The sequence below is a fragment of the Lithobates pipiens genome, unplaced genomic scaffold, assembly GCF_037356315.1.
Source record: "Lithobates pipiens isolate NorthernLeopardFrog02 unplaced genomic scaffold, aLitPip1_a1.2 Scaffold_18, whole genome shotgun sequence".
In the NCBI taxonomy this organism is placed as follows: Eukaryota; Metazoa; Chordata; class Amphibia; order Anura; family Ranidae; genus Lithobates; species Lithobates pipiens.
Window position 1 is genome coordinate 22,973,633 of NW_027507758.1, and position 17,559 is coordinate 22,991,191.

The 17,559-nt window shown below is 46.4% G+C and overlaps 1 protein-coding gene across 5 annotated transcripts in view; it reads left to right on the top strand.

The window, feature by feature from the left end:
- Window positions 1-17,559, top strand: part of SRF (serum response factor) — a 47,535-nt gene that overhangs the window by 25,549 nt on the left and 4,427 nt on the right. For 3 of the 5 annotated variants that reach the window (XM_077485471.1, XM_077485470.1, XM_077485472.1), the window contains 4 exons: window positions 9,737-9,965; window positions 11,808-11,927; window positions 12,412-12,591; window positions 12,756-12,832. In XM_077485471.1, coding sequence (XP_077341597.1) covers window positions 9,737-9,965; window positions 11,808-11,927; window positions 12,412-12,591; window positions 12,756-12,832 — 606 coding nt within the window. The remainder of the gene's footprint in view (window positions 1-9,736; window positions 9,966-11,807; window positions 11,928-12,411; window positions 12,592-12,755; window positions 12,833-17,559) is intronic. The other 2 variants (XM_077485473.1, XM_077485474.1) reach the window with 2 other exon arrangements.

The following is a 17,559-nucleotide window of genomic DNA, read 5'->3' on the forward strand; positions in this document are numbered from 1 at the left end:
AGTGATGGTGATATCGGGTCATAGGCTTTGATACTGTATGGTGATGTCGGTACATGGGTTGTGGTGGTATCCGAACAGGGTTGTTGTGTGTAGGGTGATGACTATCAGGACATAGACTTTGATACTGTATAGTGATGGTGATATCTGTATACAGGCTGTGGTGTAGGGTGATGGTGATATCGGGTCATAGGCTTTGATACTGTATGGTGATGTCGGTACATGGGTTGTAGTGTTGCATGGTGGAGGGTGATATTGGTATTTCCGTGCTGTTACTGTATGGTGTAGGGTGCTCTGTAATGCTAGTTTTATGCAGTAATGAAAGGAGATCAGATGGGTAATGGCTCTGTAAGAGCGGCGTACACGGAAGGTTTTCTGTCGGCTCCTCAGACATTGTCCTACCATGTGACAGATCAGTGATGGATGGGACAGAAGAGGGACAGGTGTTGTGCCCTCCCCTCCCCCTACCCCTCCCCTCCTCCTCCTGTCATGACACAGCTGTGCTGGATCTCTCTCACTTCTCATTGATAAAATTGTGATTTGGCCTCCGTGGCCATATAAGGAGACGTTTCCCTTCAGTCCTGTGCTGGCAGGGCCTCCTGCATTCCTTATAAGCTGCAGCTGTCTCTGTCTATGGGAGGAGGGGGGGAGTGTCTGCGCTCCTAAATGGAAAGCTCCTTCCCAGCCAGGTCACATTGCAGCAACATTACTCTGATCCCGTGTGTGTGTGCGCCCTGTGCCCACCTGGCAGTGATCTCTATACAGTGCCGACACGATTAGTGGTGTTTATATTATGACTACACATGTCTGCTGCTCCTCTACTACGCTCCCTTCCATTCGCCGTTATACCTTTGTGGTGTGTAGCCCTTGGAGAAGACATGGCATGTTTTCAAGTGTGAAGGAGGCTTGGTGTAAGCGAGTGTTCATTGCTGGATCTGCCATTGTTCCCTTTTTTTGGTTACACTTCATAGCCTGATTCCAGTATTTTTTAATACAATTTTTGATATTGGGCCAGGTTAAACTGGTTGTAAATGCATTTTTCCCCCTATTAAATTTAATAAAAATGTATTAAATTGCATAAACTGGTCCCTTGCCTCTTCTGAAATCCCCCCCCCCCAGCACTGTCTGCTGCCCCCTCCTTACTTGCGTGTGCCCCCATAGTAAGCTGTGTACTATTGGGGGGGGGGGGGGGGGTACACATTACATCTGTCTGGGCTGTGTGCATCCATAGACACATATGGCTTGGCCACGTCCCTGCTCCCTCCTCAGAGCAATGGACTTGCAGGAGCCAATGGCTCCCACTGCTGCTTCTGTGAGACTTGGCAGAGGGTAGAGAAACTGCAGCTGTGCGCAGTGCTGGATCGAGAGGACTCGCTTAGGTAAATCTACACGCTTTGGGGTGCTACATAGCTAATAAATCGAAGGGGAGAGGAAACATGAGCGTTTAGAAGTGTTTGGGGGGAAGGTGGGGGTCCACAGCAAGTGCTAAAACTATTTTTACCTTAATGCAGGGAATAGATTTTAGAGTACATTAAAAAAAATAACTTAACTGCTGCACCATAGCCGAATGATGGCTACAGCGTGGCTCCAACTCTGGGACAGCATACTATGACGACCTCCCAGAAACGCCCCCCCCCCCCAGGGGTGCGCACACGGGAGTATCTGGGACCACCAGGTCCAGAGGGCCCAGCGCATCGCTGATGGCAGCCGTTTACCATGTGATTGCTCTGTCAAATGATGGAGCGATCACTTGTAAACCGCTGTCCTGTCCGGTTCCTCTCCCCTCTCTGTACCAATCGGTACAATGAGAGGGGAGAGATCGGGTGTAGCAGCGCTGTGGGCTGGATCTGTAGTGCCCACAGTGCTGATCTGGGGCAATTCAGGGACTTGTCCATCTATCCATGCTCAGCCATCCCATTTATAATCAGCAATGCTCTGCAATACTCATCCATCACCAGCCGTCCCATCCATGCTGATCCATACCACATCGGTTATCATCCATGCCACTACAGTGCCTCACAGGTGTTCCAGGGTCTTCAAAAGTGTAAGAGGTAGTCAAATTATGTGTAATTTTTTTTTTTTTTTTTTCGCCCAAAGGTGCTCCCTGCATGTGGGGCCTCTGTTTGTGGCCAGGCTGTGTGTAAGTCTCACACATGTGGTATCGTCATACTCTGTAGTAGAATGTATTTTGGGGTGTAATGTTTGTGCTATGCATGTGTGGTGTGTGGGTGGGGGGGATGCAATTTTCAGAGATTGCCACCATAGCTTGATAGCTTTCACAAAGACCAAATGGTATGCTCCGATTTTGTTTGTTTTTTACCAGAGATATGTAGCAGTAGAAATTTTGCCCAAAATTTCTGAAAAAAAAAAAAAAACGAATTTGCATAATGTTATAACAAAGGGGAAAAAAAAGCAGCATTTTTTTTTTCTTCCCCAGAGTTCTAAAAAAGACAAATTTCATTTAGGTACAGTGTTGTATGCATGACTGAGTAATTGTCATTCAAAATGTGGAGTAGATCTAAAGGCAAAACTTTATTTTTTTTTTCTTTGGAGCAAGGAAAGGTTATAACCCCTGTCAGATTTTTTTTTATTTTTTTCCCCGACTATCTGTGTCCTATTGTGGAGGGTTCTCTTTACTTCCTGTCCCATCGCCAAACAGGAAGTGAGGAAATCCCTGCAAATTTAAGGGAATTCCTTGGACCCCCAGATCACCAGAACCAGTGTCGTTGCCTGCTACCCCCAACCCCCCCCCCCCCTGCAAATTGGAAGATTTATTCTTACTTTTCTGGAGGCAACACGAAATTACTTTGTTTACATGGTTGCTCATTTCTTTAGTTAAAGCGGCGTTCCACCCAAAAGTGGAACTTCTGCTTTACGCACTCCTCACCCCCTTACATGTGACATTTGGCATGTGGTTTGTGTGTGGGGGTTTATTTTTTTTGGGGGGGGGGGACTTCAATGGGACTTCCTGTCCTACTTCTGACTAGGGGCCGCCTGGGAGACTCCTCCTCTCCCCTTAGACGGCCCCTCCCTCTCGGCAATCTTCTTATTCACGTCACAGGTCCCATAAGATTGCCTGTCCACTTGGAGAGCACAGCATGGCGTTGTGCAGTGCGTGGCCGGCAGTGAAGCCGCAAGTTGTCACGGTCTGGTGCCCAGTTTCAGTAGAGGTGGAGAGCAGCTAGGCCACATTGCTGGACCATGGGACAATAGTGTCTATTAAAAGTCAGGAATTACACTTTTTTTTTATTTATTTTTGTATCTGCTGACTATTAATAGACAAAACCTGAAACTCTGCATTATTTAGTGGTGTTTAACCTCTTTAGCTTAAAGGGAAACCTTATTAATTTTTTTTTTTTTCTTTTTTTTTTATTAACCACTTCAGCCTCAGAAGAATTGGCAGCTCTATGACCAGGCCATTTTTTTGCGATTCGGGACTGCGTCACTTTAACAATTGCACGGTCATGCAACGTTGTACCTAAACATTGGGGGTGCCCCCCCCCCCCCATAAATAGAGCTTTCTTTTGGTGTTTGATCATTTATGCGTCTTTTTTATTTTTTTGCGCTATAAACAAAGCAACAATTTTGAAAACTCACTATTTTGTGCTTTGCTATATATATATATATATATATATATATATATATATATATATATATATATATATATATATATATATATATATATATATATATATATATATATATATATATATATATATATTTTCCTCCTCCATTTTAGGCTGTTTTTATTCTTTTTGGTAATAAAAATTGCAAAAAGCGTGTATATATTTTTTTTTTATTCTCTAGTAATGGGGGCAATCTGCTATTTTTATTGAGACTGCAACGTTATGGTGGACACTTTTGGGTCGATTGACTATTAGCGATCAGTGCTATAAAAATGCACTGATGACTGTATAAATGTCACTGGTGGGGAAGGTTAACTGTGTTCCCTGTGTGTGTTCTAACTGTGGGGGATGGGACTGACTATGTGAGATGAGATCGTGGTTTCCCAGCTCGTAGGATCTTGCTCGCTCAGAACTGGGATACATATGCACACACATCCCTGTTCTGCCTCTTGTGCCCGCGAATGCTCATGGCCGGTGGTCTTCACTGGCCATGAGCCTCGTCTGCTATCCCGCTTAAAGGGGGTCAACTTGTAGCTACGATGGTTCGTGTGCTCTTCTTGATTGGGGTTTTTTTTTTTTTTTTCTACCCAATATAAACCAGGCAGAGGCTAGCAAAATAAAAAGTTGGGCGTTAGTGTTAATAAACCCACAACCATAAAATCAGTCTGTATATGCAGTAAAGCATGCTTGTTATACTCTCCTCAATCCTCTGCATTGTGTAAAAAGGCTGTTTGATGCGGTCTTCTCTGATCCTCTCCTCCCAGTGTCCCCCAATCCATCTACTCATAGTACATAGCTAGGGGACAGGCTGCACATGCTCAGTTTGTGTATTGCTAGAGTTGTTTTTTTTCTTCACCTGCTTCTGGGATAAGCTTCCAGAATATAGGGCAAGAAGAGTCAAATTGCCAATGTGAATAATTACATCCCAGCCAATCCCTGGAAGGAGGCCCCAGGTGGGTGTATGGGGGGTGATGTGTGCAGGGTAGGGACTCGTAGGCTGTTTGTTTCTAGTACTGATTAACCTTGTCAGTCAGTGGGTCCGGCAGTCCGCCATGATACGCTTATCGTTCTCAGGAGAGGTAGAACTGCTATCTGTGTGGAAGATGGAGAAGATAGATCTGTCTTTCCTCAGCCAGTCCCCCCCCCCCCATAATTTGACTTAACTCCCTAGCACGATTGCCCCTGATACTTCCTTCCCTGCCAATGTTGGTACAGTGACAGTGCATTTATTTTAGGGCTGTGGAAATTGAAGATTAATTCCTTGACTATTCGTTCATTTTTTTTTTTTTTTTTTTTTTTTTTGATCGGTACTCACCTCTCCACTGGCTTCCGGGTCTTCAGGGAGTTCTGTCTGAGATCTGGTGACGTCACTGGACTCGACCCCCTCCCCCCCTTCCCCAAGTGCCTCCGTCTGCTAACGAAGGGAAGGGGGGAGGAGTCCGGTGACGTCGAAGTTCTGATTGAATGTAGCGCCTATGGGGGGAGGAGCTATGCATGAGGTCACCCGCTGCTGCTCTACGGAACTAACACGATTGTCGGCTTTACATGTTGTGTTTTTATCATCTTTATGTGAGTAGTTTGTGTTTGAACACAAATTTTAATCTTAAGCGGTGAGCATTGAGATCTTTTCTTTCTATCCATGATCTGGCGTCCTTGCTGAGATCTAAGGAGACGTGAGAGAAGTTTATGGTCCGTGTTAACCCTTTTGATACCAGCTTTCATGACCACCTATTTGCACAGGGGTCCATGCCATAAGGTGAGAGTGATTAGTTAGACCGGAGGTGGAGGGATCGTCATGTTACTGTGGCTACAGTTTCAATTTAAAACTTATTTGTGTGAACGTGGAAACTAACTAGTGTCGGGTGATTGTATATAGTGTATACCACATTTACCACTGACTAATGCAGAGTTGCAATATAAGGAGATCAGCCAAAAGTAGTTGGATCTGTGTGTGCGTTATAAATAATCGAGATTAATCGATAAAAAAAAAAAAATTGATCAAACGCATTTTAATCAGTAATGGCCCTAATTTTATGTATCACTTGGTTTCACTGGTCCCCAAAAAAGTGTTACTTTGTGTCTTTGTCCACCACAATGTCACAGTCCTGCTAAAAAAAAAAGCTGACCTCTGCCATTACTAGTGTTAAAAAATAAAAAATAAAAATTCAAATTTCATCCATAGTTTAGAAGATGTAATAACATTTGCGCAATCCAATCAGTATACACGTATTGATTTTATTTTATTTTTTCTTCCAAAAAATGTTGCAGAATACATATCGACCTAAATCGATGAAGAAATTTGTTTTTACACATAATAGAGGTGATCAAATGCCACCAAAAGGAAATTTTGTTTGGGTACAGCGTTGCACGACTGCGCAATTTTTAGTTAAAGTAACGCGTTTCCATATCGCAAAAAAGTGGCCTGGTCATGAAGGGGTAAATCTTCCAGGGCTGAAGTGGTTAAATTGAATACTGTGATGTTTAAAAGAACTAAAGGCAAAACTTTCTTCACTTTGGAGTAAGGGAGGGTTATAACCCTATCGGTTTTATTTATTTTTTCCGCCATGTGTGTCCACTTTGAAATATTTCCCTTCACTTCCTGTCCCATAACCAAAATGGACAGCGAGAGGAATTTCCTCCCAAAGTGAGGGAATCTCTGGTTGTCATCTGAACTACTGTCCCAATTGGAACCTTTCCCCCTCAATTCCCGTCATCCCAAAGTGTTTTTTGTGTGTTTTTTGTTTTTTGTGTGTGTTTTTTGTTTTTTGTGTTTTCAGTTAACAGGATCAATAGAGGGGGGTGAATGTCCGAACAGGTGTGCCAATAATTTATTGTTTTGTAATTGCACTTGAAATTGCAAAACGTGTAATAAATGGCGCCTTTAGGAGTCAAGCTTGTTAATAGCCCTCTGATCCTGAATTCAGGGTGCTGATTTGGCCTCTTTGTGTCTAAAATAGTGGTGCTGTAGACATACTACCCCCCCCCCCCCCCGATGTGGCCACCCAAAAACAATGCTGACCCAATTTTTTTTTCCTTCATTTATTTACTCGAGTTGTTTACAAAAAATAAAGAATTCCTTTTATTTTCCTTACATGACAAACATTCGTTCCCTGCCCTTCTGTTTTATTTTTTATTATTTTTTTTTCCCTTTTCTTTTTATTACATCAGTGTATGTAAATTCTAGGCAAACTGATAAATCTTGGGGGGAAGGAAGGAATGCATGTATCATTTTACATTTTTAGAGTATTTGTAGCTGTGTTGGGTATGGGAACCCCAGCACTGGACCTGTTTGCAATCGCCCCTTTCAGATCTAGGATCCAGCTCAGCTCTGCCGGAGAATGGATAATAGACACCTATATAGGTCATCTTTGTGTTTTAGAAATCCTGTGTAAGCTTGTTCAGTGTTCAACTGATAGCAATATGCCAAGCAGTAGAACTCCTGCTGGCTCAGGGTGCCCACCATTCCCTGAATTGCAAATCACCATGTGCCGTGTGCCAAACAGATTCAGGAATTTGTGCAAGTTCCATGTAAAAAAAAAAATAAAAAGTAAAAAAATTGGATGCAATTCTCACTTTGGCTGGTGTTAAAGCGGAAGGAAACCCATCCATAAAACGGTTTCATTTTCAGCACCTGACAGAAATGTAACGCTCCCATTGGCTGTGCTCTCAACCAAACTGTGAAACCATCCAATGGCTGGTGTCATAACATGATCACATGTGCAGCATCATGGCAGTTTTAGATTAAACAGAGGCAAAGCTAAAAACAATAGGAGGGGGGGGGGTTTACTTACACTTTAACCCCCCTTCCAGCCCTTTAACCATTTCTAAATGCCCTTAGGCAAAGGTGGGCATTCTGGTCATGTGACCTGAGTGGCAGTCACATGATTGGTAAGCTCACAAACGCAAGTATGTATTGGGGTCTTTCCAGTACCCCATGGTTACTGTGCTGGGAGTGCGCACTCAGCACCGTAAAGTAATTAAATGCAGCTGCTCTGCGTTAAAGACGACCCGCCAGGATGCTGCATTGGTGAAAAGCGTTTAAGATTAGCTGCTGAGGGTGATTTATTATAATAATAAAGTTATTTTTTTTTCCATCTATGTAAAGAAATTGCATGCAGAGCACTAACCACAAAGAACGGTGTGGCGTGTGCTGCACAGCGCCGTGTAACAGGGCCCTCTTGTGTCCCCTCATGCAGACTGGCCAGGCATGTTTGTGTGTGTTTTGATCTCTTCCCTGGGTTTGTAGGGGGGAGTCGTGACTTCCAGCGTGACGAGATAATGATGGATTGGGTGGCATGCAGCATGTGTAGGCTGAGCTAAGGACAGAGTGTCCCCATCATCACATGCTGCTTCTAAATCCATTCGGATAGCAGTTATCTTTGTGTCCTCACTCTGCACCGTGTCGGCTGTGTTCCTGAAAGGCCAGCACTGCCCTAACACAGGAGGTCGCTATGCTGGAACATGAGCTGCTTTATGTAGATATCATGATGTACAGATTACTTCAAGATGACCCAAAACACAGGATCTGCTCGCTGTGGCTGAGTAGAGGGGGGTGTCTGCATGCATGAAGGTAAAAAAGCTTCTGTGTAGCTCGTCCCCCAGCCCCTTCAACACTTGCCTGAGCCCTATCTCGATCCAGCAATGTGCACGAGTGCCTCAGCTCTCCAGGAAACTCTGCTGCCTCCTCATTGGCTGAGACAGCCATTGGCAGCCACTGAGCCAATCAGGGGGTGTGCTGAGCTGTGGCTCTGTGTGGACACAGAACCGCAGCTTGGAATCGAGCCTGCTCTGGTTCCTCCCTTGCAAGCTTTTGTTGGGGCACTTGGCACATGGGAGGTGACAGGAGCACCAGTGGGGGACATGAGAAGAGGAGGATCCGGGCTGCACTGTGCAAAATCATTACACAGAGCAGGTAAGTATAGCAGGTTTAATTTTGAAAAGGGGGGGGGCTTTAATTGATCCTGCAGTCTGCTTGTGCTCAGAACTTCACACTTGCCATCTTGGGCAGCAACACTTGTGTTTTTCCTATAGGTGACAGGATGAGGGTCATTGTTACTAAAGAGGATCTTCACCTACCCATTCCAAACCCTCTTCTGTGAACGAAAGGCTACAGTGAATTTAGACCACTGGAATAAGGCTGTAACATAAAATGTGGAAAAAGTGGAGCGCTGTGAATACTTTCTGGATGCACAGTATTCCTCCTGGGATATGTGGCCTACATATCCCAGGAGGGATAGAGAGTACTGTGTACTTCATTTGCCTAGGCCAGTGATCTCCAACTGCAGCTCTTTGCCTTTATCCAGCCCTTAGGGCACTTTTCCTTGCACTGATGCATGACACCATTCGTCCCACTGACGCAAACAATGGGGCATAATTCCTGTTATACCAATGATGGGGCACAATCCTCCCCCCCCCCCCCCCCCACCTCACACCACCAATGATGGGGCACAAGCCTCCTCCCCACCTCACACCACCAATGATGGGGCACAATCCCCCTCCCCACCTCACACCACCAATGATGGGGCACAAGCCTCCTCCCCACCTCACACCTCCAATGATGGGGCACAATCCCCCTCCCCACCTCACACCACCAATGATGGGGCACAATCCCCCCTCCCCACCTCACACCACCAATGATGGGCCACAATCCCCCACCTCACACCACCAATGATGGGCCACAATCCCCCCCCTCCCCACCTCACACCACCAATGATGGGGCACAATCCCCCCTCCCCACCTCACACCACCAATGATGGGGCACGACAGACTCGCACACACACTCTCACACCACCAATGATGGGGCACTTTCTTCCACTGATGCCCGAACAATTTCCACTGGTCACATTCTGGCCCCCCTAAGTCTGAAGCACAGTAAACTAACAATTTGTTTACAACGTTTGGAGACCCCCTGGCCTAGCTGAATGATGTGCTGAGGGGGTGGGAAGGTTATCTACAGCAAAAAAAGTAGTGCTAATATAGAGGGATGGAGCGAAGGAGTATTTACGGACGGTGAAGATCTGCTTTAAGTTTACCACCATGCATGTTCTTGTTTTGGGGTTTCTATATGTGGTATTAGACTTGAAAATTCCTTTTTATTTTTATTTTTTTTCTAGGACTCCCTGAAGCCAGCCTTCACAATCTCCAATCTCCCGGGCACTTCCACTATCCAGACTGCACCCACCACATCCACCTCTATGCAGGTTACCAGTGGGCACTCCTTCCCTATTACAAACTACCTGGCACCTGTCACCAGTGCCAATGGAACTGTTCTCAAGACAGAAGGCAGTGCCATAAGTTCTGGAGGCCTGATGCAGCTGCCCAGTGGCTTCACACTGATGTCTGGTAAGCCACATCCCTGGTATCTAGACTGTTATGATCACACTGGACTATACAAGTCTTCCTATTGGATTAAGCACTAGTTCTGTAAAATATTGCATATTATGTTTTAGAATTGTTTAAAGTAGAACTATAGGCAAAACTTGTGGGGGGGGGGGGGGGGGGGCTGTAACCCTTGTTTTTATTTTTTGCCATCTGTGCCCCAGAGATTTCCCTTTCTGTCTCATAGCCAAAACAGGAAGTGAAAGTAAATCGCTGCTAATTTTAGCCCCCCCCCCCCCCCCCCAGGTCATCCAGAACTAATGTCCCCATTGGAAGAGTTCTCCTCTTATTGCTTTTCTGGGGACAACTGAAATTTTTTGAGATTTTCCTTTACTTTCACTGCTAATGGTAAACTGGACAAATGGGGTAAATCTCTGTAATGGGGACACAGACAGCAATAAAAACTGACAGGTGTCCTAATCTCACTCCATCATCAAAACTCAAGTTTTGCATTTAGTTATACTTTAATTGTGCTCCACCATTACTCTGAAAATCGACCTTTTCTCTGGAAAATTAGCACTCCTGTTCTGTAGCCTCAATTGTTTATAGGGTCATCCATATGCTGCTCTGGCCACATTTTGTAACATGATTTTATGATGTGACTAATGTGCCGCTCACTGTTCTCCTTGCCGGAGGCTGACATGAAGAAGCAAAGCCCTGCCTCTTCCAAGATGGCCGCCTCTACACAAGGACACCGTACAGAACAAGGCATAAGTGAATGGGAAAGATCAAAAAGATCAAATGCAGGGCGAACATGGGCAATGCAGGGCGAACATGGGCAATTCTGGTGGCTAGTCATCTGTCCTCTGCCTTTTTTTTTTTTTTTTTTTTTTGGGCACAGGTTAGCTTTTGTTCTTTAAGCCTTAAAGGGACTCTTTCCTCTAGGACAGTGGTCTCCAAACTGCTGCCCCGGGGGTTGGATGTGCCTTGGGGCACTATTTCATTCACTAACCCCCCCCCCCAACGGATGGGGCCTAGTTCCCTGACAAGGAACCCAAAACGGATGGGGCCCGGTTCCCTGCTGCCAAGGAACCCCCCCCAACGGATGGGGCCTAGTTCCCTGACAAGGAACCCAAAACGTATGGGGCCCGGTTCCCTGCTGCCAAGGAACCCCCCCCAAAACGGATGGGGCCCGGTTCCCTGCTGCAATGGACCCCCCCCCAAAACGGATGGGGCCCGGTTCCCTGCTGCCAAGGAACCCCCCCCCCCAAACGGATGGGGCCCGGTTCCCTGCTGCCAAGGAACCCCCCCCAAAACGGATGGGGCCCGGTTCCCTGCTGCCAAGGAACCCCCCCCCCAAAACGGATGGGGCCCGGTTCCCTGCTGCCAAGGAACCCCCCCCCAAAACGGATGGGGCCCGGTTCCCTGCTGCCAAGGAACCCCACCAAAACGATGTGCCTTTGCTTACTCCAACTGATGCTGGTACATTTCATACTCTTGATGGGCCACAGTCCAGCCCCCCCTCAAGTCTGAAGGACAGTAAACTGACTGTTTAGAAAGTTTGGAGACCCCTGCTCTAGGAGGTTGGACACAGCGATCTCCCTTAATGGGGCACTACCCTACTACCAGTTCTCTGACCCCCTGCTCTAGGACTCGAAACTGCTTGAAAATCCCAGTCCCTTCCTGCTCCTCGACAGTAAATATATGGATTAGCATTCATATGACTGCCCAGACTCTGTAGGGCTCATTTTCGTTGACCATCCCATTCTCCAAATGTTTCTCTTGTATTGTGGTGTCAGGCGCTGATCGGTCTTGTAGACTGCCCCATTCCTGCTTCTCTGTGAAGGGATTGCTTTGTTTTTCCAGCAGGGGGAGCTGTAGCTCAGCAGGTTCCTGTACAAGCCATCCAAGTTCACTCGGCCACGCAGGCTTCTCCGTCCAGCGACAGCAGCTCAGATTTGGTCCAGACGTCAGCTAGTGGGACAGGTTTGTGCGACTATTGGCTGAAACCTTTCTGCGTGTGTGCTGATTGTTGCTGCTGGATGTCTGTGCACTTTTAATAACCGCAGATTGGTCCGCCGTCTTGTATGGTATGTGTGCACATATGCAGTATATTGAAGATGGCGATGTTATATGCTCTGATTTTTGGGGGGCTGAACGCTGTGTGCACCTAGGCTGGTGAGGTGAGAGTGAAATAAAAGTTCTCTCATGTACGCTCCGATGTGATCACCCACTGCAACGTGTCATTGAGAATCAGACCGGCATATGTAGGTAATCCCTTCGTGTGTGACAGATGCTCTTCCAGCATTGGCTGGTGTGTGTGGACAGCTGACATTGTGTGAGAGACGGATATGTCTGAGGGGTGTTATTGGTCGCTGTTGCCATGGTCGGGAGTGGGGTTAGGATATGATGACAATGAAGTGCTATGACAGACAGAGCTCTTTAATGTACTGTCTGTCTCTTCCACTAGTGACCTTGCCCGCTGCTATCATGACTTCCTCTGTGCCCACCACAGTGAGCGGTCACATGATGTACCCCAGTCCGCACGCTGTCATGTATGCTCCCACTCAGGGTTTGACAGATGGGAGCCTGGCGGTGCTCAATGCCTTCTCCTCTCCACAGATGCAGGTGTCCCACTCGCAGGAGCAGGGTAAGGCCTGAGTGAAAACTGCATGCTGTATACTGGCACTCTTCCTTGTCTAGCCACAAATGTTTTTAGTTTGGGGGGGGGGGGCGCTTTTTACACTTCAGCATGGTGTGCATGATCTTCTATAAGATGATCTCTCTTCATAGACTGCTTTGTGTCTCTTGCAGGTGGAGTACAGCAAGTTTTCCTCACAGCGCCGCCTGGCACCGTCCAGATACCAGTGTCTGCAGTGCAGCTTCACCAGGTACTTAACGAACGCGTTCCTTTTCTGTAGTAGACCGTTCAGTCATTAAAGGGGTTGTAAAGGTAAAAAAAATTTTTTCACCCTAATGCATTCTATGCATTAAGGTGAAAAAACATCTGACAGTGCCGGCCCCCCATTTTACTTACCTGACCCTTCGAAAGACCCGCACTCTCCTCATACATCCTTTTCGCCGCTGACTGGCTAGAGTGCATGGATTGAAAGCAGTGCAGCCATTGGCTCGCGTTGCTGTCAATCACATCCAATGACGCGGCACGCTGGAGGCGGGGTCGAGTGATACAGCCAGCGGCTATAGGCACTCACTGTATCACGGGAGTGCGTCTGCAAGTGCTTCTCACCATGCGAGGGAGCCCTCATGAACGTGAGAAGTACTTGCGGGGGGGAGGGAAGCCGAGACAGCCGCCGAGGGACCCCAGAAGAGCAGATTTGGGGCCACTCGTGGCAAAACGAGCTGCACAGTGGAGGCAAGTATAACATGATTTAAAAATAAAAAATTAACTTTACAACCCCTTTGAGACTGGTGTGTGTGTGTGTGTGTTGTTTTTTTTTTTTTTTTTTTTAAAGTTTCTTTTATATATAATTTGATAGAAGTTTTACGTTTCCAAAACACAGTGCAGAGAGTATATAAAACTCCCAGTAGATGGAAGGCACAGTATAGGGATAAATATTACTTTAGTAATGTGATTGTAAAGGCTCAAGGTTTTTTGCGTGAAGAAAAAAACATGTACAACAGCTCCCCTAGAACCTATTGAATACTTAGTGGTTGTAAACCCTTACAAACCACTTTGACCTACAGGTAAGCCTAGATTAAGGCTTACCTGTAGGTCCAAGCAATATCTCCTAAACCTATATGGTTTAGGAGATATTTGCCCAAAAACGGGCACCGCTGTCTACGGCGCATGTGCCGTAGACAGCGGCACGCAGGTGCACTGAGCGCGGCATTTCCAAGAATGGAGCTGCCGCGCGTGTCGACTCCCATTCGCGGGAGTGACGTCATCGCGGCTTCGCCGAATGACAGCGGCGGAGCTGCGAGACGCCACCAGCAAGATGGATGCGGCGGACTACAGGGGACAGCGGCGACTTTGTTTGCTCCTGTGTCAGGTAAGTGTCACATAATGGGCTACTATGCGATGCATAGTAGTCCATTATGCTTTGCCTTTGCAGGGAATGAAAGAGGAAGTAAACCCATTAGGGTTTACTTCCTCTTTAAGCCCCACCTGGGGACTCTCCCTCCTCATTGGCTGAGACAGGAACAGGAGCCATTGGCTCCTGCTGTCACAGCCAGTGAGCCAATGAGAGGTGGTGATAGAGAGAAATTATATGTACTGCGCTGGGGAAGAACTATTAGTGCAACTTGGCAGCCAACACTGCTATAGACAAGCGGCAACAAAATAGATGTGAAGAAGAAAGTGTGGCGCTTAAGTTGAATAATCAATATAAACACGTGTAAACATAATTAGAAATATCATGAATATATATCTTAAGTGAAAAAACAAATCCACTCAAAGTGTATACATTATTGAAAAATAAAATCCACCCAAAAACCAAGTGGGCAAAAACAAAAAAGACAAACAAAAGTATTGTTTCTTTGGTGATTATGCAGAACACGCTCCAAAGTGACGCAGGTGATCTTATAAGCAAATTATGAAAATCCAACCACTGGTGTCCATTTAGGTACTAGGAAATTGACACCACCACCTTTCATAAGGGAGGGTGCTTACCAGATAGTTTTGACCTAGTGAGGCTTACGCCACCCAAGTCAAAAAAAAAGCTTGTTGTTTATGGTCAACCCAATGGAGATGACTGGTCCTATATTTCCTCCTCAGAATGACATCGAACCATAAAATCGATTGTAACCACCATAGGTATCCATACATCCAGCGGGAGGTACAAGCTTGATATCATAGATCATAAACCATGCAAATGGAAAACCAGCATAGCGTGATACGATTTCAAGAGTTTTTATTAAAGGAATACAAAAATGAACACTCACATTTCATTTGATTGTATTAGGCCCCTTTCACACGGGATAGATCAGTAATGATCCGCCCCGTGATGATCTGCTTGCTCAGCGGGGATCGCTCCATTGTCCCTGCTGAGCCGGCGGCGGACAGGGCGGTCTCTGCACGCTGTGCAGGGACCGCCCTGTCGGCTCTCCACTCTCCTCTATGGGGAATCTGATGAGCACGGACCGTCTGTCCGTGTTCATCCGATCCGCTCTGCAGACGGATAGAAAAATAGGATTTTCCTCCGTCTGCAGAATCGGACAATTGCGGAGGCGGACAATAGCGGGTGTCTGCAGATTGTCATCCGCAGACACCCGCTATCCCATAGGAATGCATGTATGTCCGTATTTCATCCGCAAACTGATAGATGAAATACGGACATAATGTCCGCATGTGTGAAAGGGGCCTAAGGCAAAAAAGTATAAAGCGATGTCCAAACGGCATCGCTTATAAAGAACGAATGACCCCAGAGCGTGTTACACCGGAAGGGCTGCCATCAAATGTCACTTCCAGTCTCTCATCCCAGAAGTGGAAATGTCTTGTATTAAAAGCACCGCCAAATCGCAAATTGTGACCTCCAGAAAGCCCACACCTGAGAGATCCACATCGCCATGCCATAGATGTAAATCCTTTACCCAGAAAGTGAGCTGCTTATCGCCAGGAGATGTGATTAGACTATATCTCGTAAACCTGACTCGTTCTGAGAGCGAGGCAAAGATTATCAGCGTCTACTTCCGCACAAGAGAACCAAGCCTCCGTGTGGGAATGGCACTGGTGTGATAACCATGCCCCACTTCCGCCACGAGCTCGCAACCAAGCCTCGTCCTGAGAGCGAGGCAAAGATTACCAGCTTACACTTCTGCACAAACTAACCAAGCCTCAGTGTGGGAACGGCACCTGTTGCGATAGCCACGCCCCACTATCGCCACGAGGCCAGCTCGGCTGTTAACGTCCACAAGTGGAACCAAGCCTCACTGTGGAAACTGGAAGGAGGATCCCAGCCGCCTCTCACAGCAGCCGCCTCTCACAGCAGCCGCCTCTCACAGCAGCCGCCTCTCACAGCAGCCGCCTCTCACAGCAGCCGCCTCTCACAGCAGCCGCCTCTCACAGCAGCCGCCTCTCACAGCAGCCGCCTCTCACAGCAGCCGCCTCTCACAGCAGCCGCCTCTCACAGCAGCCGCCTCTCACAGCAGCCGCCTCTCACAGCAGCCGCCTCTCACAGCAGCCGCCTCTCACAGCAGCCGCCTCTCACAGCAGCCGCCTCTCACAGCAGCCGCCTCTCACAGCAGCCGCCTCTCACAGCAGCCGCCTCTCACAGCAGCCGCCTCTCCCGCTATAAAAGCTGGCCCAAAGGTGAACAGCCCATATATATTTTTATAAATGGGCTGTTCACACTGTTATATAGTCAGTCTCTCAAAATAGACTATGGCCAAATTTATAGATGTTTACACTTACGGCTACACCACGATCTAGGGTTATCGCGTGTAGCTTAATATAAACACAAAACATTTATGATAAAATTTAAAAAATAACCTATTAAATACATAATTAACCCAATAGATATTATCGCCATAAAGAGGTGTATACCAGTCCAGTACAGCGTAACATATTTAGCGGCTATAATTCCACAAATAACTAAATGACCTAAAAAAAAAAGTAAATTATTTTACACACATAAAAACTAAATGTAACACCACGCATTAAATCTTAAAACGTGTTCCTTGACCTAATTTGGTAAATGAATACAATAAAGGAACACAAACTCCCTTATGCTCGATTGATAAAAGAATTTGTCCCACTCCACATTCATCCCAAGAGGGTGGTGCGTTTAACTCTTAAATCCAAAAAGTTTCTAGCCGAGGTTCCCACTCTAGTGTTGGCTCCACCCCCCATGGTGCAACATATTTATCTAGGATAAGAAATTGAGTTCCCATTGGGTTCCGAGTATGATGTTGCTAGTAGTGTCGTGGAACGGTATGTTTCACACTTCCCAGTTTGATTAATGTGTTCTGATACTCTAGTGGTAAAGGATCTTCTCGTTTTACCTACATACTGCTTGCCACACGGGCAGGTCAGCAAGTAGACCACATTAATTGTGGCGCAAATGCAAAATTGTTTGATGGTATAGGTACGACCAGTTGATCTAAACTCGGTGGTTCCACGTCCACTAATGTTATGACATACGGAACATTTTTTGCAGGGATAATATCCTGTCCAATTATGAAAAATAACGTTGGTCTTGTGGGGGGGTTAATGATAGAGGGGAGCAATTTTACTTTTGAGCATAAGTAATCCTCGATATACAACTTTGGGCCTATCTGGTATAAGGGGTCCAAGAACCTTATTCTGTAGGATGCTCCAATGCCTCCCAATTTTTTTTTTTTATCTGTTTGTGTTGCGTTGAGAACTTCGTAAAGAAGGACCATTTGAAATCACTGTCAACCTCCCTAAAGGGTCTATCAACCCGCAACAGAACGATCAGTGTTTAAAACCTTCTGAAAGTCTCTATCAACCTCAATTTGATTGTATCCCTTCTCGGGAAACCTTGTCCTCAGGATGTTGGCCTGTATCTCAAAAGTATTAGTATCCGTACAATGAGAGGTGGTGGGTCGAGCCACAGATCTATCTGGACATGCAGAGCCAAGGCTTGGGAGCGCACCTGCTCGGGTGCCCCCATTGCAAGCTGCTTGCTTTGGGGCACTT